Source organism: Sturnira hondurensis, unplaced genomic scaffold (assembly GCF_014824575.4).
Source record: "Sturnira hondurensis isolate 20B ecotype Veracruz unplaced genomic scaffold, ASM1482457v3 Scaffold0007406, whole genome shotgun sequence".
In the NCBI taxonomy this organism is placed as follows: domain Eukaryota; kingdom Metazoa; phylum Chordata; class Mammalia; order Chiroptera; family Phyllostomidae; genus Sturnira; species Sturnira hondurensis.
In genome coordinates, this window is record NW_028080037.1 from 13,751,262 (window position 1) to 13,776,322 (window position 25,061).

A 25,061-nucleotide genomic window follows, 5' to 3' on the forward strand; every position below is an offset into this window, starting at 1 on the left:
TCTGTTTAAAAAGGCAGCGCTTCCTTTGTTGGTATTCCATTTGACAGTCACCTCCCGGGGTGATGACCTTCCCATTGTGGCCAAGTTCAAAGTAAGTTCACCCCGTGCTTTAGCAGCTTCTGCTTGGCTTTGCCGGGGAGGCTGAAGGCGCTGTCCTGGGGACTCGGGAAGCCGGAGCTCCGCGTGGCCGATGTCAGCTGCTGGAAATAGGTTTCCTGGACGGGGCTGCAACAGGCGTACACAGCTGTGGAGGCGTTTCTACGGGACAAAGAGAGAAGGCAACAGTCTGACGCGGCCTGCGCAGACCTGAGGCCACGTCGAGACCACACAAGGTTGCTCAGGTGCCGCTTAGCACACCACAGGCTGCGGGCGCAGCTGTCATGGCTCTGGGTCCCACTTCTTCACCCGAATTCCATGTTCGGTGCCAATAACCATCTTCCTTTCAGCTCCCTAAATGCTGGGACTGTCCACGTGGACTGTCCACGGTGGCCACAGCCACAGGTGACACAGCCTGAATGAACAAACTGATGGGCTCGTGCCTTGTAGATACCGTAGCAGCTGTGCAAACGTAGCCCGCCCACTCCTCACTCTGCACGCACTAGTGGTGTCATCCCATTCGACAGATGCGAAGCCCAAGGCTCAGAGGTGCGTGGCGCTGCCCGGCCGTGATGACAAGCATCTGAGTGGGGGCTAGTCCTCTACGCACACAGGAGCAGCTGGATGGGGAGCCAGAGGAACCAGGGGACAGAAGACTGGGATGGGAAATAAAGTGGCAGGAAACCCGAGGACACAGAAGTAGAGGGAGGGATGAGGGTCTGGTGCAAAGGAGGAGCCACCTGAGAGGACCACCTCTGGGGCCAAGCGACCGGCGGGCTCCCGGCTCCTGTCTCGAACTGCTTCCCCACCGGCCCCCGTCTCCCCTCATCTAGTGAAAGAGGACGGAGTCGGGGCCACTATGGCTCCCCTCACAGGTCCCTCCTTCCACGCAAGGAGGGAAGAGCACCTACCCTCCTCCTCCAGCTTCTCTCCTGGGGGTCTCGAGAGGCTGGGAGGCCCACAGAGTGTTTTGTGCCCCTCACTGGACCAGCAGGACAAGTCCTGGCTGCGTCATTACAGCCATGAAGACGGCACCGGGGCCCGGTGGCGACGAGCTAACCCCAGCCCGGCCGAGTGCCCACGGCTGTGACTCGGCCTCCCTGAGCCCCAGCGTTCCCGTCGGTCAGTGGGTCTGGTCGCAAGACACCCCGTCACTGGGATTTTTAAAGAGATTAAATGAGTAGGAATATATAGATAATATATATATTATATTATATATATACACACACACATATACAAAATATATATGTACATACATATACATATATATCGCTAAGCACATGGTGGGTTTTTAAGAAATGGCATTGTTTCTGTTACTATTCTTAAATAAGCTACATATCCTGACGCTAAAGCCGTCCCCGCACCAAGAAAGGTAGAGTGCTATAGGGCCGAACACGGCTGCTGGCTCGGACGCTGATATTTTATTTCCACTGCTCACAGAACAGGTACACACGCCCACACCCACCAAAGCCAGTTCCCAAACCAGCGGTCGTAGGCGCAAACCACATCGAGGTTGCCTGCCTGGGGCAGGGCTGACCTGAAGCCAGGACGACACGTGCACCGTGGAAAGAGAAGGGTGAACCTGCAGCTGCAAAGGGCCCCGCGCAGCCGGAACGCTCAGCGGGCCCCGGAGCCTCGTCACCACGAGGGCCTGGGCTCCGGGCACCTCCCCCTCAACCTCGCCGCCCCGAGCCTGGAACTATGTGTGGGAAGGGCATGTGATTTAGAGTCGAGGAGGCCGGGGTTCGATCCCGGCTCTGCCACTCACCCAGGGTGCAACCCCGGGGCACGTCACTGTCTTACTTGTGCTTCCGAGTCCTCATCTGCTGAATGAGGAGGCACGCACCTGCCCACACCGGGCCCAGACCACACGGACTACGCAGCCCCGACAGCACCCCTCCTTCTGACTTGCCTTACGTTGTGCTGCGGTTGCGCAGAGAAGCACGTAGGGAGAAAAGTGGAATCCGGTTGGCTAGACACCGTGGGTTACAGTGATAACAAACAGATCTCTACCTACTGGCGTGGAGGCGTGCCGGACATGCGCCACAGTGGGAAAGGAACTCGTAAAACAGGGTGTTAGTGCCACCCTGTTTTCCAGAAGAAAGACTTTTAAATAATTAAAATACAAAAACACTAATAGTAAATACAAATAATCTACATTTTACACACAAAAAATGGAAACTAAAACCAACAAAAGCTGGAGCAGCGTACACCAAACCACCAACCAAGGGCACGTCAGGGTGCCGCGGGCGAGGCGGGGAATGCCGTGCCGCACAGATTTGGGACAAGGCTGGATGGCTTGTTAGGCTGGAAGATGACATCACCTCAGCACCACTCATGACAAGGAGACACACAGGCTCCTTCCCCAGGGATGAAGGAAAGCTCCGAGCTGGCGTGGACCTCGGGTGCCCTCACGGATGTAGCCCAGGGTCTAGAGCAGGTCTGAGCCCCGGGGTGGGGCCCGGAAAAGCATGAGAGCAGAAAATGGAGCCAGGGGGCGAACGGAAGAAGGTCTCCAAGACAGTGGCTGGAATGCTCGTCATTTAGTCATGCAGGAGGCCCCGCCTGGGACCCCAGGGAAGGCAGCTGCTGGTGCAGGACTGTGAGGGTGACTCTCGGGAAAGCTCACCTGACAGTCATCTCGTACAGCGAGGGCAGCCGGGCAAAGTCGGAGTGCATCAGGCTGACTGCCTGCAGGAAGCGGCGGTCCTGGGGTGAGGCCACCTGCGGCAGGTTCGCTTCCAGAAGAGGACACAGAGGCTGAGTGGCAGAGCCCCTCCACACACCTCCCCGACCCACAGTCAGCTGGGGCCAAGCATGGCTCGTGGCTGTGAGTGCGTGTGCTGAGGGGAAGAGGCCTGCCAAGGGTGCTGGGCCCTGACAACTGCCACCAAGCGACAGAGCACACTCTGTCCCCAATAATAGGCAGCACGAGTATCAAAATTTTGAGGCAGAACCTTATCAAAGATATTTGAACATGTGTGTGCTTCTCTCAAAACACTGGAGAAACAGCCAAAAAAAGACAAATGAGCAAGGAAGTGTTTGCCAAGCACATTTTAAACACAGTGGGAGCTGGGCTGTGAGTCAGGAAGCTGCACCCCAACCCACTGCACAGCAGTCAGCTCGGGACAGCACCAGCACGCCCGGGCGCTGGGCCTCCGTCTCACCTCCCCCCGCTGGAGGGGCCCAGGACCGACACCCGGCCTCTTACCGGTCAGCACGTTCTGAATGCGGTCGTAGTGCGTGAAGTTGTACGTCCTGCTGGAGGCAGCGGCCTCGTCTCTGGGCAGTGTCTCCTTCAGGTGGACCTCCAGCCCGTTCAGCGAGGCCAGGCTACTGTGGTACTGCAAAGGAGCCCAGCGGGGTCACGCTACAGTCAACCCCCGCAGGCCCACACCCAGCCCAGACTCGTCCCAAGTGTATTTGCATGGCTACCTGAGTCTGCACTGAGGACCCTGCCCAATGTTTTCACCCATTTTTAGAGAAATATTAACTTCTGCCCTCATGTTTTAATGCTTCTTTAAATTGTAGAAAAATCAGAAAATGAAGGTGGGCAGAAAAATAAATTGTAAAAGAAGAAAGCAAAGAGAAATGGCCCATAATGCCACCAGCCAGGAACAGCCACTGTCCTTAGGCCCTGTGCTCTCCCTCCAGCGATGACTGTCCCAGGGAGGGCGCACGTCTGCAGCACCGAGGCCGGCCCGCCCCACTCCCCCAGGACTGCTCAGCGGGGCTTGGGCTGGCCTGACCTCCACTGTCTGCGAGGGCTTCACCGCTCTCCGATGCATAAGAGCGGTGCCAGGCGGGCACTGTGCTTGGAAGGGCCGAGGCGTGCCAGTCAGGTGGTTTCCTGTGCTCTGGTTCAGGGGAGGAACTGGTTGAAAAGGCTGCCTGGGAGGTGAGGCCCAGGCACCTGCACCTCCCAGGGAGAATCGCGGGCAAGTGGCGCTGAGCACGGTGGGACACACCGTTTGGTGTGATGCTGTCTCCGTAAAATAAAGATGGGATCAAACCACAAATAATGACTGCAACCTAATGATTCACTTTTTTCACCCTTAAAATATTCTGCTACAGCTGTGTGGTATCTTTGGCTCCACTTTGGGCTTTTCCAAGCACAGCGGTCACGTCCTGATGGACTGTCTAAAACAGAGCCTCCTGGGGCTCCCCTGGGGCCGCCTCAGCCACGAGAAGCCACTGTCCCAAGAAGGCCAGCAGAAGATGGATCCCAGGTGAAGGACATCCTGGCTCAGCCTCTTCCTAGCCAGATGATCAGGGGCAAGCGACTGCATTTCCCAGCCTCTTTTTTTTTCACCTGCAAAATGGGACTACTACGGGGCTATTAAGTGGATAGAGTGAAATAGCATAGATAAAAACTCTAAAGTGCAACTCAGAAAAAATGCATTTTTGTAAAGAATCAGGAAAATGACAATTAGCCCTGGCTGGTGTGGCTCAGTGGATTGCGCACCGGCCTGTGAAGCAAAGGGTCGCTGGTTCCATTCCCAGTCAGGACACATGTCTGGGTTGCAGGCCAGTCCCCCAGTAGGGGGCGTGCAGGAGGCAACCACACGCCCTCTCTTGGAGTGACCTCATCTTGAAAATGCAGTCACTTGCTCTCTCTTTCTCCTTCCTTTCCCCTCTCTTTAAAATTAAACACACAAATCTTTTAAAAAAGAGAATGAAAATGATCGTTATGAATAAGCACACACGACTTGTCCGTGGGTGAACAATTGTTCCAGACCTGTGTGAAAGTCAGTGTGCACGGGAAGTGCAGAGATGCAAACAGGAGGCCTCTGAGATGCGCATCCTGAAGGTGCAGGGTTACTTTTGGTGGTGGGCTCAAGTTAGTCTCGCTGTCCGAACGTCTTCGAAATGACATTCAAAGGCAACTGGTTAGACACACAAGGTCTTACTTTCCATGCTCACTGTGCGTGCGCAATGCCTAGCAGCGTGCCGGTCTCCTAGGCTGTGCTGGTCAGTGCCTGCTGAATGAGTGAGCAGCCGAGCATGCCCCGTGGCAGGACATCCCACTTTGGAGCGACCTGGCTCACCTGGAGGGTAGGGTGAAGTCCAAGGGCACATGGTCGGGAAGTAAGTCAAAGGTGTCCTGCTCAGATCACTGCTCCAGCCGCAACAGCGGAGTCTGACAAATGTGCGCGCCCACACAGCACTCACAGGGAAGTCAAACCACAGCCTCCCGGAAGGGGAGCCTGGTCACAGACAGCCCTGCCCTCCTGAGCGGGTGCTCAAAGGAAGGGAAGATGGGAACAGAGAATGAGACGTGCCCAAACCTGAATTTTCTCTGTAGGCACTGAGCTCTGCTTCTGGAATCTTCTGCCTGACTGGTACTCAAGGTAAAACCACTTAACCATAAATGCACCATCACGAGATGCTAGATCAGATGACAAGGACAATTTTTGACTAGCAACCAAGTGCTTTCACATATCCTGGGGTCTGCAAACCACGGCCTGGGCCAAACCCAGCCCGTTCTCTGGTTTTGTATGGCCTGAGAGCTAAGAATAGTTTTTATAGCTTTACAGGGTCGGGGGAAAGTCAAATGAACGCATCGTGATGTGTGCAAGTTACTGAAGTTCCGATTTCCGTGTCCATAAAGGACGTGTTAAGGAACACAGCCACACCGCTTACACAGTCTGAAGTTTTGTGCCGTAACAGCAGAGCTGAACAGTTGCTCAGTGTGGAAAATATCTCCTCCGTGTTGTGTTCCTCAGCATTAAAGGTCTGCCAACCCCGACATACACTACTACGCACACAACCCTCACAACAGTCAGCAGGGACACGGAGCCAGGGCTAACTCCTGGGCCCTCCTGCCTCCCGTCCACAGAAAAGCAAGGGGCTCAGACGTCAAAGGTGCCAGGACGTGGAGAGACTGCCGTGACACATGCATCCACTCAGAAGCACCGGCTTCACGGGGCAGGGGTGCACTTTCACATTTCAGGGTCACACTCTGCACTAACCCCCAGCCTCATCTGCTGTACTCGGACAGCTCAGTGCCCTGCGAGGCCAGCAAGAACAGGTGCGATCACTGCATTTGAAGGTCAGTTGAGAGTAAGTATCTTGGGCTCTGAGCAGGAAACGCTCAGTGGCTCTCTGCTGCCCCCTGGTGTGAGTCTAGTCTGTTCCCTCTGAGCTAAATCCCACCTCTGCTCCTGGGCTCATGCACTGCGCCCACCTCCCACCCCCAGTAAACACAGAGTGGCAGTTGACCCAATAAACACAAGGGAACAAATGACACCAGGGTACTTTGGCAGTGTGTAACACAACCAAGGAGCCCTTTCAAAGGGGTGTGCTCAATGTCACCTCCGAAATGCAGCTGACCATTCCACAGGGACACTTGCTTTTCTAGGGAGCAGTGGACAGAAACAGGTCTGGGACAAAAAGACAGTGAAGGACCTCTCCAAAAATTATACAGCAGACAACCTTTGTGTCTGGTCCTCCAACCCCACTCAGACCAGCAAGCTGATCAGTTAGTTACCCCCTACTCTCTCTGGGAAGGACGAGTCTTTCCCCTTCCCTCTCGCTGCACTCTCTCCTGGAGAGAGTCTCCTGGGTCCTACCCATGCTGACCCCTCCACGTGAAAGCCATGGAGGCAGCTGCCCTGACAACATGGACGGGCTGAGGCAGACCCAGGGACGCGTCCACATGCGAAGAGTCAGGCAGGGCACTCCCCCTTTCCTCACCTTCCTACCAGACAGGGAGGCTGGGGCGGGGATGGAAACAAGATCGCTGGGCCCGCCCCTCGCAGCAGGCCTGTATCCGGATGAGGCCCAGTGTTTGTGCTGATAAAATAGGGGTTGCAATGCACCCCCCAGAACTGTTCTCCAGCCTGGCTGAAAAAGCGGATGTAAGTTAGCATGTACCGAGTGTCCAAAACACATCTTAATTTACTTCCTCCTTCAAGTGCAGCCTGAACTACTCTTTCTTTTTCGGGGGAAGATGAGAGAGAGATACCCTATCTGCTTGATGGAGCCCAGGCACTGGACCTTGAAGTACTAACATGTCCACGGCTCAAGGCTAAGCAGGGCAACCACGGAAACCAAGGCCTGGGCAGAGAGGCGGGCGTAGGAACCGCAGTCCCTGCTGGAGACGCCACTCAGCACTGTGGTGAAGGAGGGACCGGAAGCAGCAGAGGAGAGATAAGCAGGGCCCAGCTGGAGGGGAGCAGTTTCTGGCCTGGGGCTCTGAGGAAGGCAGCTGTGTCCCTCCCCCTCCAAGCTCCAAGGTGACTTGCTCATTTATGGAGGGTCCTGAGCCCCGCATACTAATGAGGCACACTCAGAATAATACAGATTGAAGAACAAAAACAAGGCAAGCCCCAGGACACCATTCGCCCTGCAGTGATTTCAACCTCCTATTCCTATTGCTACCACTGCCCCAGCAACTACAGCCAGGCTGTTACTATAGCAACTGCATCTCTAGGGTAGGCCCTGAGAAGGTACCACCGAAGCACGAAAGGGGCTGGACTGGGTTAAGGGGTGCCTTCTGAGCCAGTCAGGACTTCAGGTGTCCCTGGCCCTCTACAAAGGACCTCCACTTGGGTCAAGTGCAAGGGTTTCCAGCAAACTCCCGACTAGTCACTGGCTGTGACCGCAGGAAGGACAGGCTCCATCCAGCCAACTGGCATCCTACAGCTGCCCAGGCTCAGAACTGAGACCCCTAGTGGTGGCGATGGCACAGCAATGCCATGCATGTGGTCACTGCTCACAGCATCGCATTGGGGCTGGAGGGGCAGGACCTGTCACCACTCCCACATGGCTGATGAGGACCTGTCACACAGCCAGCACCTAGACCCCGACCTGGTCCCCCTGCCTGAGACACTGGGAGCAGTAGGAAAGTGGGACAGAATGCGCTCTACAAGGGGCCTGCTCTCACTTGTGCTCACATGCCCCGGGAGGTGGACACGCCACCTGCCCAGGTAAACTCAGACTTTCGCACAAAATCGCGTGGCCAGGCAGGGCTGTGGGAGCACCTCCCCGCCTATCTACGTTCTGGGAGATTTGGTGGGCGCCAGAGAGGTGGGGCGGGTCTGCGCACTCACCACCTCCTCCACGGCGTCGCGGTCCCCCAGCAGCGGCTCCTCCGCCAGCAGGGACAGCACCAGCCCCTTGATGCTGTGAGTGTAGAGGTTCACGCGCACGAGTTCTCCGCAGGACGCTGCGGTGTCCCTGGGGTCGGTGCTGCCCACAGAGTGGACGTCCTCTGGAGAGTCTGAGGGGCCTGTGTGGCACTCCAGGCCACCGGCCAAGTGGCCCTTAGGACCCCCATCCGCACACCGCTCTGTGCCTTGTTCCCCCACTGGAAGCTTAGTTCCTTCCCGCCTCAAACCTGAGCGAGGTGATGGCAACGGCCAGCTCGTCCTCCTGCGGAGGTCTTCCCTGGGAACGGGGCCCTGGCTGCAGCCCCCAGGAAGGTCTTCGTGCTGCTCCGGTGCCCCGTTCTGGTTGAGCATGTCAGGCACAGAGGAGGAGAGGCCGCCTCCCACAGCTGTGCCCACAGGCAGGGCCTCGGGAGGCTTCAGGCCCACATTGCCAGAGTCACCGAGGGAATCCTTGTGACGAGGACCACCACCATCGGGGATACACACATTCGAGGAGGCAAGATAACCTAAGGGTGTTCTCGTTTCCTGAGCTTCTGGGATGTGGATTTCGGACAAGTCCAGGTCCTCCTCGCCCCCGGCAAAGGCAGGCGCCCTCCCCAGGGCGCAGTGGAGACCAGGAGGCCAGTCCCGGGCAGCGCCGCGCAGGCTCACAGGCTGGGTGCTCTCCAGGTGACCATCAGGGTAGTGCCCGTTCTCGCCCCTGCCATTTGGCCAGGCCACGTCAGGGGACCTGGACTTCAGCGTGGCTGCCCACGTCCAGGCCACGGGTTCCTCACGCCCGGTGCCGCCTTCTTTCAGGGCAGATGGGAGCCAGCCCTTCGGAGGGTGCCGGGCAGAGCGCTCCTGGAGTCTGGCTGGAGATGCGGGAGGGCTGCCGAACAATGGAGCTGTGAGGGCACAGACACTGGGTGCGGGGCAAGTGCCCCTCCCCGCCCCGGGGGAGACCAACGGGGACCTGAGGGTGTAAAAATAAGGTGATGCCTGGCTCTCGGGGCTTCGCACAGCAACACCAGGATCACCGCCTGGAAGCGGCAGGACCCGCTGGGTCAGAACCACCCACAACTGGAGGTCTACAATGAGCCAGCTCCGTACTGGGTGTTGCATGAACTCTACTTCCAATTTCCACCACGAGCCCACGAAGTAGACATTACAGGGTCCATCTTAAAGAGGAAAAACTAAGGCTCAGGCAGTGAACAGACTTGACTGAAGCCGTACAGCTGCTAAGCAACAGGTCTGGGTTTTGAAACCCACACTGCGTGGCACCACACCTGCTGCTACCATCTCTACGCTGAGGTTCCAGAAGCCCCTTCCAGGCCAGAGCACAGAGAAGACGGAGTTCAGGAAGGACAGGATGTGCCAGGGGCTCGCACGGATGAAGCCATGCAAGGGAGCCCCTAAAGCGTGGTTTAAGAGCAACCCCGTGCTCCCTCACCTAGTCACGTGCTCCCCCGGGAACTCGTGGAGACTGACGGCCTCCTCTCCCGTCACGAACACGGGCAGGATGTGCACATTCGGGGGCAGGGCAGCTCCTGGAATCACAAAGCAACGTGGACAGGGCCCTCCCTGGACCAGAGAAGGGAGACAGCAGTGACGGCTCTCGGGGTGGTGCAGGCCCCCCACATGCCAGCTCAGCGACCAGACTCGGGACGGACTCCTCGGCCCAGAGCAAGCGCACAAAACCACAGCCTCGACACCCACGACCAGCAGGAGAGCCCGTGTGGGCACCCCAACCCCGCCATGGAGATGGGTGACGTTTGGTGGAAGAATGTATGTGGCACTTACACAAAAAAGACATGAACTGGGGAAAAAAGCAGTTCCGATGGACAAAAGGGACATGACCCAAGCTAGGCTCAAAGAAAGCAACACAGCCCCCTGGGGACGCGACCCCATGCCGCGCACGGCCTTCCCGGCGCCTGCATCTGTCTCCCCATCTCCTGGCAAGGCTCCCTGGGCCTCATCCGAGCAGCCTGTTCCAGTGAGTTGGGGAGGATCTGAGGGGTGAAAAGGTGCGCACACAACGCAGCAGGCTCTCTACTGCAGAGCTGGGACTTCCCGACCAGTGGCTGACGTCCTTAACCAGTCACCGGTAAGTTTAACTTTTAAACCAGGTGTGCCTAAAATCGTGAGCCACATTCACAGTTAGGACTTCGACGGCTGACACTGCACCCGAGACTCGATGCTATCTCCCTGACCTTCCGCGCAGCTGCGGCAGCCACATGGGCGGCGGCCACGGGACTGGTGCCGGGCAGGGGGCAGGAAAGGCCGCACTCCCCACTGCGGCACACACCTCCCTACTTACCACACTCCTGCTGGGCGCTCCCTCCCGCAGGCGTCCTCTGAAAAGAAACACACACAGAAGTTGGCGCTGGGTGCCCCGTCCCCCTCCTGACCTGGCCATCAGGGCTGCACTGGGCCACCTGCTCATAAAATGAGTCTGTCCCAGAGCGCCTGTCCCCACCACGTGCCAAAAGTGAAGCAGAGGGAAGAGGGAGGGGCTCCCCCAAGCTGCCTCCTCGCTCACCACCATGGTGGGTGCAGGTGAGAACCTGGGCTCCCCCACCCCACCCTGCTACGGGGCAGTTACTCCACCCACTCACGGCAGGGTGTACATTCCAGTTCCTCAGTTTCTCCCTCTGGGGACAACAGAGGGGGTTCACGTTCTCCCCCACGCTTTGAGAACGTACCCTCTAGAACAGCTTCCCTTGCCACAGCCCTGGCACAGAACTCACACAAATCCCGTGGTAACTAAGACCCGAGGGTCCCGTGCCCCTCCTGGGGAAGGGTTAGACCCGAACGAGACGCTGTGCCGGACCTCTCGGGTTTCCTTGGATTCACGATCAAGGAGAGAAACCTGGGGTTTTCTCAAAGTAGCTCTCCGGCTGTCCGGACCCAAAGGCTCCCGCAGGACACAGCCACGCAAAACCAGAACTGCTCTTCTGGCCAAAACGACCCCCACCCCTACGAACGACAGGGCTTTCTTTCTGTACTGAAGCTTACTCTAGACAAAAATTCGTTAAAAAAAAATCACGTGTAATTCCCTCACCCACCAGCTAATGCTATAATTATTAGGCGCATTTTCTTTTAAGCTTACCCATTTTTAGTACTTTATATAAAATCCTGTTTTATAAAGGAGAACACAAAGTCCTACTTTTGGGCTTACACAGTAACATACAAGTCCTGTCACTAGAACACCTTCGGCCACTGTAAACGGCTGAGTAAAACCGCGTGCAGTTTAAAGCGGCTTAGGTGCCTGGGTCCCTTCCCTGCTTTAGACCAGCGAAGGAGGCCGCCTTCTTCTGCACAGGGCAGAGCAAGCATCTTCGGCTCCGCGGGCCACGCCGCCGTGTCTGTTGCAACCAGCCGGCCCGCCGTGGTGACCTGAGAGCAGGCTGGCAAGACTTTCTCTGCAGGCGGCTGTGCCAAGTCCTACGTCAGACATTTCAGACCTGACTTGCTACTTTCACAAAGCCTGTCGCGACCAAGTTGTGAGCAAAAACCTTCTTCAGCAGGCAGACGACTGCCTTAGACCGAACCCTGGAAGCTGAGTTACGAGGGAGCAAGGCACGGGCATCCTTAACCTGCTGCTCGGGGAGTTTGCCGGAAAGGCGGTTCTGAAGACGCCGCAGCCCGGGATGGGGAAGCAGCCTGGCGAGAGGCCCGCCATCATTCTCAGTGTCTACTGACTCGGTAAGTGCGAAGGGCCTGCCTGACAGTACATGCAGACCTGCAACTTCACGGGCTGAGTGAGCAGGCGACTCGAAAAAAAGAGGACGGGAGGCAGGGCGCCCGGTGCCGGCAGCAACGCTCACTGTGCAGCTCTACCACGGGCAGCTTTACCCTCAGGGAGCACGCATGGAGCATGAGCACGCACGGTGCTTCCCATCGTGAAAACAACGGACAGACACACGATGGATGCGCCGTAAGAGTTTCTGATTTCCCACGCCATCCTCAGTGCCTCTGAAGAGCCACCTGCTCTCTGACACGAGGCCCATCCTGGTGGGGAGTCCGATTCTCAGAGTTGCCCAGGATGGAAGGAAAACCAGCCATCCAAGTCCACTGTGCGGGAAGAGGCGATTTTTCTCAGCCTTGCTGGTGAATCCGCCTTCGAGGACAATCGCAGTGCCAGGCCCAGGGGACAACAAGATGAAGGGAAACCAGCACCCCCACAGCCACCCCACCCCCCCAGCACCGGGCTCGGCCTCGCCAGCAGCGGCCTGGCGCGTGGGCTTTACAATACCTGGTCCCGAGATGCAGCTCGATGAAGCAGGACCTTGGCCGTGAGGGACGGTGGGAGCTGGGTGCTGACGATGCTAGGAGGTCAGACACAGGAACGAGGACAGTGTGAGAAGAAGAAATTCACCGCAGGACTCCGAGCTGCAAAGATTCCTAACCCCCCTCATTGGCCAGGACCTTGGGGACACAGCTGGTGGAAGTGTCCGCTGGTGACACCCTCATGGAGGGAACTCTGGCAACTTCTATCAAAATCTTAAATGCCCAAACCCTTTGACCTGGCTTGTACCAAGAAGTACGCAGAAGACTACTTATTAGAGAAAAAGGTAGAATCATTGGAAACAATGGGAAAACAATGTAAACTCACATCAAGAAGGAAGAGCTAAATTCTCAAGCACAGCCATAACACCATTCAATGCGCAGCTACTGCGAGGTGGGCCGGTAGAGACCGTATGCCGCACCCCCGGTCTGCAGGGAGTGGACAGGCCATGGGATCCCACTCACACAGAGAGCAAAACCAAACAGAATCCACACGTGTGTACACACGGGTGTGTGAAAACACAGGCAGAACAGAGGCGGCTGCTCCCCCAAAGCCAACTGCGGGGTGGGCAGAAGGTGAGGAGAGCGAGGGGAACTTCTCAACTGTGCTGTGTGCTCCTCTCTGGGTTCGTCTTTCTACAGTGAGAATGTGTTCATGCATTCGGTGTGTAGTTTGGAAATAAAAAGTAAATGCAAAATATGAAAAGGAAAAAACATACCACCTTTGCCGCCAGCTCACAGGGAGCCCGGAGACCTATCCAGAACCATCGGAGTGAGGACAGCAGAAAGGCACGTGTGGAGGCCATGGGGACCCAGGGATGACACTTGGTCCTATGCCTGTCACCTTGTTTCACTGTTCACAAACTATCTCTATTTCCCAGAAGAGAAAACAGAGACCCAGCAACTTGCCCAAGGTTACAGGGCTGGCAGGAAGGGAAGCCAGGACTGGGAACACAGCCTGTAAGACCCCTGAGTCGCCGAGGGAGCGCCTCTTCACACATTTCCTCTGGCGGCCAGAGATCCGGGCACTGAGCACTGGCCCTGCCCGCCCCTGGGACAGTGGCCTCGGGAAATTCGAGCAGTGACTCTTAGGCACTCGGCTCGTGAAGAGGCCCCCCAGTGAGTGGTGAGCTGCAGACTGATCTCAGAGGCCAACGGAGAACGGATCCAGCCAAGAGGCCAGCGGGAGCCTGAGCAGAAGCACTAACGCTGCTGCTCGGCCGAGTGGAGTGGCAGGAGGAAGGCCACGGCAGGCTCCGCCCCCTACTCACGTGCTGGTTGGCGGCCTTGGGGGGCCTCGAGTTCGCATTACACAGACCAACAAGGGAAGCCCCATCCTGAGAATTGTAGGGATCTCTTTTCTATTCCTCTTTCCTGGACACAAAAGTTTCCCATTTCCCAGCTTTGCTCAAAGACAGGCAGTGCCCCAGATCACATCTAAACTACCTGACATTCGCCAAACCAGCCACCCGGAGTGGGCCCGAGACAAAGCTCCTGCTCGCGATCCGGACGGTCGGGTCCTCGGCAGGGCCGGGGGTGGAGGAGGGGGTCTGGCGTTACTCACAGGCCTTTATAGAGGATGCAGCCGGCCAGAACGTGAGGGGATCGCTGGCAGGTCTGCAGGATGAGCGCCGCCTTCAGCAGGAGCAGGGGGTCCACCTGTGCGGGCAGGAAGCGCACCTCGCTTACCATCAGCAGGGAGGGAAGGGGAACGGGGGTTTATACAATGAGGGGACAGGTCGTAACCCAAAGCCTGGAAAGGGAGAGCATGTCTGTCACATGTAACAACATCTGTGTCCTCTCTATACCCAGAACTCCTGACACCACAAAACGCCAAATCCTCGGAGTAAGGAGGCCTCTCCAAAAGCTGGCTCAGTGAATAGGGCCCCTGGCTATTCACAGGGTACAGCGTATGGTCACCGGGAGATCCCGCCTATCAGAGCCAAGACCAACAGGCAGCAGGAGGAGGCCTGCAGGTCTCAGCAGCTCACGGCGCTGGTGAAGCCCACCCCTACCCTCTCTCTGATGCACAAGCCCCCCTGGGACACAGCCGCCTGACGTCTGAGCAGGCCCCGCCACTCCACTCCGTAACGTAAAAGGGGAGCATCACGTTCTCTCTCGGGGAGCCACCTCGGTGCCACATTCCTTGTAAGGAGCCAGCTGCCCAGAGCCCCCAAAATGCCAGGCCGTGAGGATGTGGCGTCCACCTCAGATCAGGGCCACAGAGTGACGGGCAGCACGGGCGGTCAGCCCAGCCGCTCGGCAGCACACATCTCACCAAGTGTCCACGGTGGGCAAGCGGCTCGAGGGGACACGGCACTTCCCAGCAACCCTCTCCCAGATGTGGCAACCTGATTTTTAAAAAGTTAGCTATGGGCACTTTTAATGTCGAGAATAATGAAAATCAGGCAGTAATATCAAGTGAGATGGGTACTTTCAGATTAAATCGTACATTAACATCGATAAAGAAGGGGACTCTGAGATTACAGAGTTCCCCGCATTAGCAACACAATAAGCACACCCTTGAGTATTCACTCTGGGTCATTAGGGACTGTCTCATTTCACCGCCACAACAGTCTGCGAGGCAGCTGTCACGGCACCGCCCCCTGGGCAGGCAGCCTGGGCGCTGGAGGAGGCCCACTTGCCCCGGCCCACAGTGGGCCACTCCGGGGGATCGAGGGCAGGCCTTAACCGCCCGACAGAGAAACGCTACATTCCAGTGCCCTCTGTCTACACACAGTCCATTAAAGGGGGAAAGAAGAGTGTCCCAAAGCTCTGTCCCTACACATGAAACGAGAAAGGGGGAGGATGTTACTTTGGTTTGGTCCAGGTTCCAGAGGGAAGTGAATATCTTATGCAGATTACTGGTGTTTTTCAGGATTTGTTCAATGAAGGTGTTCCACTCGGCGCTCAGCTCCTCCTGGGAACAGTTCTGAAACAGACACAGCCTGCAGTCAGCACCTGAGATTCTGAGAAATGCGCTCAGGCGTGGATGCCGACAACCACAGACTATTCCTCGCACAGAAAACTGGCAGAAGGGAGGGTCTGTTTTGAACTCCTATAAACACACGGTCTCCCAACCTCCTACCCTGATAACCGACCCACCACAGAGGAGGCACTGGCTGGGGGAGGGGAGCAACCAGGTCCTGCTCTCTCCACCTATCCCCGTGGGGGGTCGGGGGGAGATGGAGAGAAACGCTTGGGAGTGAATGTGACCCACGCCACTGGGGAACGGAGGCACCTGAGAGCAGCTCCAGGAGCCCTTGACCTTGTCGCTCACTGGACACAGCGCAGTCGTGCAGAGTGTGACAGACCCCAGAGTCAGTGCTGTGTCTGCCAACACCAGCCCTGCTCAGGGGCCCCACATCAAGACTCCCTGACACCGCCCTCCTACCTTGTAAGCCAGAGAAACGGGTCCATTGTAGAAATTAAAAAATCCAATCAGCTGGTCCAGAAACTGCTGGCAGCTGCCATCAGGGAGCTCCACAGCACAGCCCAGCACCTGTGAGGAGGGAGCCAGGGGCCCAGGCATTTTCCCACACTCCGGGTGCAGCCCCGACTGCGGCACCCAGGGCGCACAGCAGCCCGACTTCACCGCCCACGGACACGGACCTGCTGCCCAGCCCCGTACCCTCCGCTCCGGCCACAGTGGTCCCCACAGAGAACAAAGTGCTTGTGCCACCCAACCAGAAATGCCCTCCTTCCTGCTCATTTGCCCAGGGCCCTCCCGTGCCCTTCAGTGCCCACCAGAGGTCCTAGCACCTCCAGACACTTGTTCTGATCACTCCAGCCAACACCGGCCTCTTTTCCAACCCTTGCACTGTTAGGCCTGGTATTTGGACGCTCAATGTTTAATGTGGGTTTTGCCGCAGCCTGGGCTCAGACTGCTTCCCGAGCAGCTGTCCCACCCTGGCCTGGACAGAGTGCTCTGAGGACAGAAACTGGCTGCATCGTCCCACGGTTCTAGAGCTCCAAGCGCCGCAGAGCGCAGGGTTCCACCCGAGGTAAGTCCCTGCCCAGTTAGAAAGCAACCTGGCCGTCTGTTTAAAGAGCCTGAGAAAGTTCACTGTCTCTGACTCAGTGTTTCTACCTCGAGACTCTTTCCTAAGGGAATCATCAGAAAGTTAAGCAAACTAACGAACCCTGACAGAAAACAGATTTAAAACTCCCTCCCTAAATGTAAGCCCCACGGAGGCACGGACCTTTGTTGTCCCCACTGATGCAATCCCACTTGTCCCCGCCAGAGAGTTTACAGCCCTCCGGCACAGTGCCAACACTAACCCTCCCCGGTGACCTACAGAGCAAGTGCAGTTCCGATCGCAATCCCACCAGCTTCTCTTTAGAAATGACAAACTGATTCTATGACAGAAACACAGAGGACCTGCGGTGTCCAACACTGGCTTGGAAGAGAAAACAGCTGGGGACTTACACGGCCTGACGTCAGGACAGCGCAGTCTACAGCCCAGACCTTCTGGTCGATGACCCTCGGAAAAGAACAGACAGCCTGGCCCACACTAAGTGGTCACCTGACCTTTGCCCAAGGAGCCTTTGACCAAGAGATAGATAGATAGATAGATAGATAGATAGATAAATCTCCTACAACTAAAAAGAAAAAGGAAACCCAATTTACAAAACAGACAAAAACTTCCAACAGACACGTCTCAAAAGAAGATACACAAATGGCCTGGAGCAAAAGCCTTAACCTCACTAGTCACTTGGAAAATGCAAATTAAAACCAAAATGCACTTCCATTACACATCCAGCAGAATGGCTAAAATTAAACAGACCAACACCAGCGTGTTGGTGAGGATGCACAATGATACAATCACTTCGCGGAAGAGCTGGCAGTTTCTCATAAAAATCAACGTACTTCTACCCCATGACCCGGCAACTCCACACATGGACATCTACCACAAGAAAAGAAAACTCACGTCCACTGAAAAGACTCGCATAGGAGAGTCCCCAGGGGCCTTACGTAACTGCCCCGAACAGGACACAGTTCACGTGTCCACAGAACGGAGACTGCAGAGGCAGGCTGATACGCTCGGACAGTGGAGCGAAGTCTGACAGGGGAAGGCAGGCGCTGCCCGTGTGCGCAGCAGGGGTGAGTCTCACAAATGCCAGGCAGTGCGGCAGACGCCTGCGGAGAGGAACGTCACGGGCATTGCTTCCCACGTGCTGCTCTGGACCAGGCGGAACGAGGCGGAACAGGGCAGGGAGGCACAACAGCAGTTGCCCGAGAGAGCGCGGGTGGGGGTTAGAATGAACTGGGCAGGGCACAGGGGCGCTTCCTGGAGCGATGCCCATATTCTGGACCCCGACAGGGATTCTGCTGCGTCATTTCTCCAAACGCATCACGTGGCACACTCAGGGTCTGTGTATTTCGTCACGTGTAAATTTGACCTCCAAAGAAGAAAGAACCACAAGCAAATACTGAACTCTAGTGAACATCATGGATGACGAAGGACGGGGGCCAGGGAGGAGTCCACTAACTTGCACAACTGGAAAAGCACTGAGATAAAAACTGGATTCCTAAGAAGATAAAGGACGAGCAGATCCGGGACAAAGCACACGTCACTCGACGTCCATGACGGGATCTGGGAGGCACAGTTGACTCCTGAACAACTCGGGGGGAGGGGTGCTGGTGCCCTGCACTTGATCTGCATGCGACTTTGGACTCCCCCAAACTTGACTGCTAATGGCCTACTGTTTCCTGGAAGCCTCACCAATAACATAAACTGTGGAGTACCGCGTATTTTCCATGTTGTGTGTGTTACCGTATATTCTGTATTCTTACAACAGAGTAAGCTAGAGGAAACAAAGTACTACTAAGAAAAGCATAAGAAAAACACACTTACTGTATTTACTGAGAAAAACCCACACATAAGCAGACCCACCCAGTACAAGCCCGTGTTGTTCAAGGGTCGACTGAATGAGCATTCACTGTAAACTTCTCCTGACTGTTCGGTGTGTTAGAAAAAATTCATGATAAAATGCTGAAATAACACGTACAAAGCTGAATTTACTTCCTTACACTTAAACATCCCTTCTGCTCAGGAACAGTTTAAAACAAGTGTAGGCACGAGAAAGTAGCACTTCAGGGCACATGGTACAACTAGCTGTAAATAAATGGTTTTTACTTTTTTAACTGTTGCTTGAAATGGGACATACATGTGTCAATGTCTTAGAGTCACTGACCCAGTAAGTGTGGCAGTACAAAGAGTACAAAGAAAAAAAGATGGAGATTAAAAACTCAATCTGCAACAGAGTGAAGAGTTTCAGCAGGTTGGCTGAAGTCTTCCAAAGGAGAGGAGAAACCAGCTCCACGTGGTGCTGTGCAGCGCGCTCAGTCACGACAGGCGCCTGCAGGGAGTGGCAGGGGATTGTGGACCATCCTGGACACAGCAGGGGATGGTGGACAGTCCAGGCTCGAGAGCCCTAGAAACCACTGCTTTCTAAACCTCACCATCACGACACCTATCGCCAAGACAAATGACTCACAGCAAAGGCACTGGTTCTGCCTGTCCCACTTACCCAGAGGTAATCTCCGTCAATCTTGATGGCGAACTTCAGTTTCCGAAGTCGGATGAGTGTGGGCGGAGAGCCAGAGAGGTCAGAGATGCAGCGGGCCACGCCGGCAATCTGCCCACAGAGCAGCTCCTGTTGGTCGAGCAGGGTCTACGGGAAAGAAGCAAGTCCCAGGCAGGAAGCTGACACAGCTGCACTCTGCCATCCCTCGGAGCAAGTAGGGCCTGCAGGCCAGAACTAGCTGGCTGCCGGTGTTTATGTGGCCCAGGAACTAAGAATGGCCCTTTGAAGGGTTGTCAAAACAACAAAGAAGGACGTAGGACCAAGACCTTAAGTGAAGCCTAAAAAAGTTACTTTAGCTGTTTTTAGACCCAGTTGGTAGATCCCTGCCTGGGACGACTGAACTGTCATGGAACACCCACAGTGAACACGAAAGTTGATCCCACAGAACCGTGCTCTTGTTCCCAGGATCACATCCTATAACATAATCTAACCCGCATGCGTGGGCAGAAGCCTGAGCCTTTTGTGCCTATTCAAATCCCCTGCAGAGCGGCAGAGCAGCCCAGATTAATCCCAATTAGCCCCGTCCGAGGGTCACCAGGTAAGCACATTTACAGACCTTCTAATCCATGGGAGCATTAACTCAACTGTGGGGCAGCCAGACATTCTGTGATGGACTGAAATGTACACGCCCCCTGTGAAGAATTCTTGCCTCAGAGAAATAAACTTGAACCTAGCCAAGGCTCTACAATTCAGAGGTGTCCAACCTGCAGCCCACAGGTCAAATGCATCCCAGGAGGGCTGTGAATGCAGCCCAACACAAAATCATACATTTACTTAAAACATTTTCAGATTTTTTTGTGTGATTATATGTCGCAATGTATTTTATGTGTGGCCCAAGACAACTCTTCTTCCAGTGTGGGACATGCTCACACTCTGCTGTACCAATGACCCAGTTTCTTCAGTAACTCAGCAGCAGAGGGGGAAAAGGGCGGGTGGGTGAGGATTATTACCCAGTTAGAGGCACTTAACACACCAGCAACCAAAAGGAATAGTGAACTTTGTTTGGGTCCTGACTAGGAAAAAGAGAAAGAGGGGGAGGAAGGAAAGAATAAAGGAAAGTAGACCTAAGAAACATCTAAGATAGGCCCTGGCTGGTGTAGCTCAGTGGATTGAGCACGGGCCTGTGAACCAAAGGATCGGGGTTCGATTCCCAGTCAGGGCACATGCTGGGGTTTCAGGCCGGTTCCCAGCAGGGGACCCACAAGAAGCAACCATACATTGATATTTCTCTCCCTCTCTCCTTCCCTTCTACAGATAAATAAATAAAATCTAAAATAAATAAATAAAACTTTTTAAAAAACAAACATCTAAGATAATAAGGCGAAATCTAAATATAGACACTACCCTAGATGATCTTAAGGAAATATTGTTACTAATTATTGTTACTTTTGTTACTAATTATTGTTACTAATTATTGTTACTTAGGTGTGACATTAAAACAAAAAGTCCTTTTCAGTTAAAGATGTTATTTGATACAGGAGAGACGACACAATATCTAGGATTTGCTTCGAAATACGCCATTAAAAAAATAAAATAAAAAGGAGAGGAGAGCGGTTAGGAGAGGTCATGTAAAGCTGAGAGGGTCGACACCTGTTAGAGCGGGTGGCAGGTGTGAGGGCTCCCGGTACTCTCCTCTCTACTTCTACGTATGTTTGAATAAAAGTTGTCTTTGTTAATGAGCTGACCAAAAATTGGAAGCCATGGCGGCAGAGAGAAAATCATGAAGGTAACAGAGAACTAAAGAAGATGGAAGCACCGAGCTGCCTGGGCATTTTACAACCAGAGCAACAAGAAATAGTACCACTGAGTAGAAGAGAGTAGAAACAGCAATCGCCTGGATTATCCAACGAAAACCACCTTTGAAAAGTCACGACTCGAGGCATACTGTGTTCTGTGAATTCCCACAAAAACCTCACGAGCTGTGCGGCTTACCTGAGAAGGATAAAAGTAACAGATGCCAGCTCTCGTTGGGTCCCCTTCTCCCTTCACCTTGGAGCCATCGTAAAGGAAAAAGTAATTCCACCTGGCAAGAGAACAGAGTGGAGCGGTGTTGCCTTTCATCCAGCGACCAGGGTGTTTGAAGGCACAGCTTCCTATTTCCCAGCCCGCGAAGAGCTCATTACCCAGGGTTTGCAAAGCCAGAGAGAAAGAACCCAGTGGCTACGAACAGATGAAAACCATTCCCTAAGTGCAGTTGAGTCTAACTGGAAACATGCCTCCCCCCAGCCGTCCCACCATCTGTGTGAAAGACAGACGACGGCTAGGGAAAGACGACGCGCCCGCAAGGACGCCTCTCATTTCAGACACGCACCTTAACTATGTACGCCCGTGGCTCGGTAACTGTATGTTCAGGCCCTAGGAATGTCTCAGATGCACTCCTCACAACCTCGGGCACGACAATCTCCCGAAATGTCCCCTCTGCCAGGAACTCACGGATTCATTTCACAAACGTGACTGACAACCTAGTGTGCAATGGGGCCCCAGCGAACACAGGGCGGCAGGGAGTGACCTGCCTGTTTCAGTGCACGACGTGAGTCTATGGAGGAAAAACGGGGGCCTTTCGAGTCCACAGAGACGCTCCAAACCAAACCCCTCTTTGCCTATCGACACCTTAGGAGGGTAACTCAAACACGATCCCTCATCAAACTTCTGATCCCCACAGGAGTCTCTCTTCTCGGTTCCCTAATTGTCTGTCTTCCCTGAAGCCTTCTAGCCTGCTCCGAGACAGAATAGCAATAGCCTCTTCAAGACCTCAAGGCAAACTCCACAAAGGCTGGACCTGAATTCTACTTCTGATCCTCCTAGAGCCTGCCCAAGAGGCTCCAGCCTAAGGAGGGGCTGTGCCCACTCTGCCATCATCGGCGCGCTCCTCCCCCAGGCCCCCTACCTCCCTCTCTGGCTCCCACCGTATCTTCTGGTGACCAGCACTAACGCAGTTACTACTACAGTTTGCTTTCCTCAGTTCCCGATGTGCAAGGCATGGCTTCAGGGCAGGTCCAGATCAAAAAGCCTCAAAAAAGTTTCAAACTCAACTCAGAAACCCCACTGCTGGGCCCCATGCCGCCCTTTCCTAAGGTCTCGGGGTAAAAGCTCCCCGACTCGTCCAAGCACACACAAGAAGACGTGGGTGTCGTTTTGAACTGCTCCATCTGTTTGCCTTCCACACGCACACTGCCAGGTGCTAACCCTGCTCAGTCTCTTTAAACCAGGCCTTCCACTTTTATCTCCTCCATTGACCGTGTGCTGAACCAAATCACGAGAGAGGCTTAACCCGAGTGGGGTTGAGAAGGGAGCGGAGCTGCAGGCAGGTGTTGTGCAAACTCTTCACGGGACAAACTGAAGCCTGACCAAACCTCTCCTCACGGGGTAATTCTGCAGTGCAACCATGTCTTGTCTTGCAAAAGTGAAGACTCTAAGGCCCATATGATCAGAGCCAGATGCATGATTAGTCTCCCTACAATCTCCCAGCCATGCTGGACTTGTTCGAACCCTGCAAGAAGCTCACAAAGTTAGAGCATGTCAGTTTGATGTTCCATCCAGCTGCTCTCAGGAAAATGGCTTTGTTCCCCCTTAGTAAAATCAAGACAACCTGGCTGGGGGTTTTCAGTTAGCCCAAAACATCCGCCCAGCCACCTGGCAGGAACCAAACCACAGCAGGCCTCGCTACTCACCATGAGGCTGACTTCGTCTCTGTTGAGGTAGAGGCAGCCATTTACTTCCCAGGCACCCTCATTCTCTTTATTGGGGTTTCTTTTCCAGTTATGGCTTCTCTCTCCCCAGCAGTGACCGTTTCTCTGTGTCCCCGATCCAGGGCATCCAGACGTGGGAGGCTTAAGTGTGTTCCGTCACAACTGTCGCTTGCTTAGTTTTCATTCCACGTGAAAGTGCTACTTCCCCCCTCGCAAGCCTTTCAGTTCCATGAATACCTCCATGCCTCTTAGAACCCTGGGAAAGAATGTAACAAAGCAAGAGAATTGTACCAGGAGAGTCAGATCCACTAATCTCGTTTGGTGACCATCAGCTCTCTGGCTCTCCGCAGAAAGACCGCTTCAAAAAGCTTGCCAGGAAAGCCCAACAGGGGAGACGCATGCTGAAGGTGGTGTTCCGGGGCCATTTCTAGCTTGTGTGGTTCAAAGCCATTCTGAAGGTTATTTTAAAAGTTTTGAAGCTTCCTGTTCAAACATCCGTGCCTTAGACCTAAAATAAACACAAGGAATAGATTATCTCAGAAACCCACAAGAGAACATGTGACCCAGCATGGTTAAGCAAAGGGTACACTTCAAAAGAGCTTTCTAGAAAGTCAAAAATAGTTTCGAAATAAAAAAGAGAGGGTAGCAGGACATCAAATCCCTTCGATTCTTGAACGGCGATGTCTCACAGAAGAAAAAAAATTAAGCGACTAGGGTGAAGAAGCTCTGGGAGTCAGGGACAGCTGTACAAAAACCCCAGTTGCTGTAGTAATAATGGAACTCAAATTATAAGGAACTGTCACCTTGTCAGCCCCAAAGTTATCTGAACGTGCAGAATTCCAGAGCTGGGTAAGTTTCCAAAAGTCATAGTGAGAATCTGCCCTGACTGCTGTGGCTCAGGAGGCTGGGTACCATCCCACAAAGCAAAAGGTTGTCGGTTGGATTCCCAGGCACCATTCAAGCCTGGGTTGCGGGCTGGGTCCCTGGTTGGGGCGCATCCAAGAGGCAACAGATGGATGGATGTTTCTCTCCTTTCTCCCTCCCTGCCCCTCTCTCTAAAAAGAAATAAAATCTTGCTTTAAAAAAGACACGAGAACTTAACAAGTGGCTTTTAAACTCCCACAAGAAGACAACTCAGACTATCAGGGGATTTCAGAGTCTGAAAACATACACCCTGGTATCATTTACTCTAATCCTTATCTCTTGTACTTTCTTCAGAACTGACCTGGACTGCCCGGCGTACTCCCTGCGCACAGGCAATTCAGAGTGTTAACTTTACCCTTCCACCAGGCTAAAACTGGCTTCCCAGCAACCGCCACACAATAGTCTGCATAACACTCTCCAGGCAAATTAAACGAGTTCTAATCCTTCCACAAGACAACCTTCCACAAGACCATAAGGTCACTATTGTCACTATGATATCCCTATTGTCATTTTCGCCAAGATTAATGTCCCCAGGGACATGATTTCAAGTGCTTGCTTGTCATCTGTCATCCTCCTGGGAGCAGAATAGAGATTTTTAAAGCCTCTCTTGTAGAGGGAAGTCCGTTGAGAGGACCCCGCTGAATCTTCGATGGTCTACAATCTCCATGTTTTCTCAACTCTCGATATCTTGGGGTGAGCCTCCACAGCGTCACACTCACGGTATTCTCTGAAGCATGTTTGGGTGCCTGTGGAGACGCATCTAAGCTGACAGCCTAACACCCCCTAGCCCTTGTTCCCAGGGCACGCGGCCCCACACTTCCCAGTCCACTCTCTTATCTCTGAAAGGTCCAGAAGAGGCCGGTAATGGCCCTGCGGTAGGGCACGGGATGGGAGGTGACCGCAGAAGGCTCTGGCAGCCTGGGAAGTGGTAGTAACGACTCAGGGAACTCCAGAGTGGCCGGCAATGGCCCCAGGGTGGTAGTGGTCGTGGTGGTGTTAGGAAGTGGCCTCAGCGGGTCAGGTGGGAAGGGAAAAGGACGCTGGAGACTGCGAAGGGCTAGGAAGCGATCGGTCACCGTCCACTACAGTGGGAAGTGTTTGCCTCGGCGCCAGGGGGCTGGGAAGTGCTGGGTAAAGGCGCAGGGATCAATCTGGACCCGATCATGGAGGAAAGGCCTCACCGAGGCGCTCTTGGACGCGGTCCCTCCCAACAGCGTCCTGACGCTGCCCACCCGCCAGAATAGCCAAGGCAGCCCGAGGACCGGGGTTCCGAGCGCGGGCCATAGCGGGGCACCAGCACCTTCCCCCAAGTACCTACGCGCGCGCGGCGGAGAGGCCCAGCATCACGCGCCACCCGCGCCTCCCGCCCCTAAAGGTT

At 54.6% G+C, this 25,061-nt stretch overlaps 1 protein-coding gene across 3 annotated transcripts; it reads right to left on the reverse strand.

Annotated features, from left to right (window-relative positions):
- Positions 1 to 25,058, reverse strand: HPS4 (HPS4 biogenesis of lysosomal organelles complex 3 subunit 2). Of its 3 annotated transcripts, none has more exons than XM_037052386.1 (14): positions 24,998 to 25,058; positions 22,742 to 23,267; positions 21,003 to 21,093; positions 19,014 to 19,157; positions 15,874 to 15,981; positions 15,295 to 15,411; positions 14,044 to 14,138; positions 12,448 to 12,520; positions 10,510 to 10,546; positions 9,643 to 9,739; positions 8,151 to 9,081; positions 3,308 to 3,440; positions 2,726 to 2,834; positions 1 to 258 (listed from the first exon to the last, which is right to left on the reverse strand). In XM_037052386.1, exons 2-14 carry the CDS (start codon positions 22,780 to 22,782, stop codon positions 87 to 89), a joined length of 2,148 nt encoding a protein of 715 aa, XP_036908281.1. In that variant the 5' UTR covers positions 22,783 to 23,267; positions 24,998 to 25,058; the 3' UTR covers positions 1 to 86. The 3 variants fall into 3 exon arrangements, with proteins under 3 accessions (XP_036908281.1, XP_036908280.1, XP_036908282.1); XM_037052385.1 differs by having other exon boundaries at positions 25,002 to 25,048; XM_037052387.1 differs by lacking the exon at positions 24,998 to 25,058 and adding an exon at positions 24,916 to 24,971.
- Positions 25,059 to 25,061: the final 3 nt, after the last annotated feature.

Excerpts from the sequence above, each read along its gene's own strand:
- HPS4 (XM_037052386.1), bottom strand. The coding sequence starts at position 22,782 with ATGGCTGCCTCTACCTCAACAGAGACGAAGTCAGCCTCATG. Across the intron at positions 9,082-9,642 it reads CCGGGGGAGCACGTGACTAG|CCCTCCCGCATCTCCAGCCA; the intron begins GTGAGGGAGCAC and ends ATTGTTCGGCAG. Across the intron at positions 2,835-3,307 it reads CATTCAGAACGTGCTGACCG|CGAACCTGCCGCAGGTGGCC; the intron begins GTAAGAGGCCGG and ends CTCTTCTGGAAG.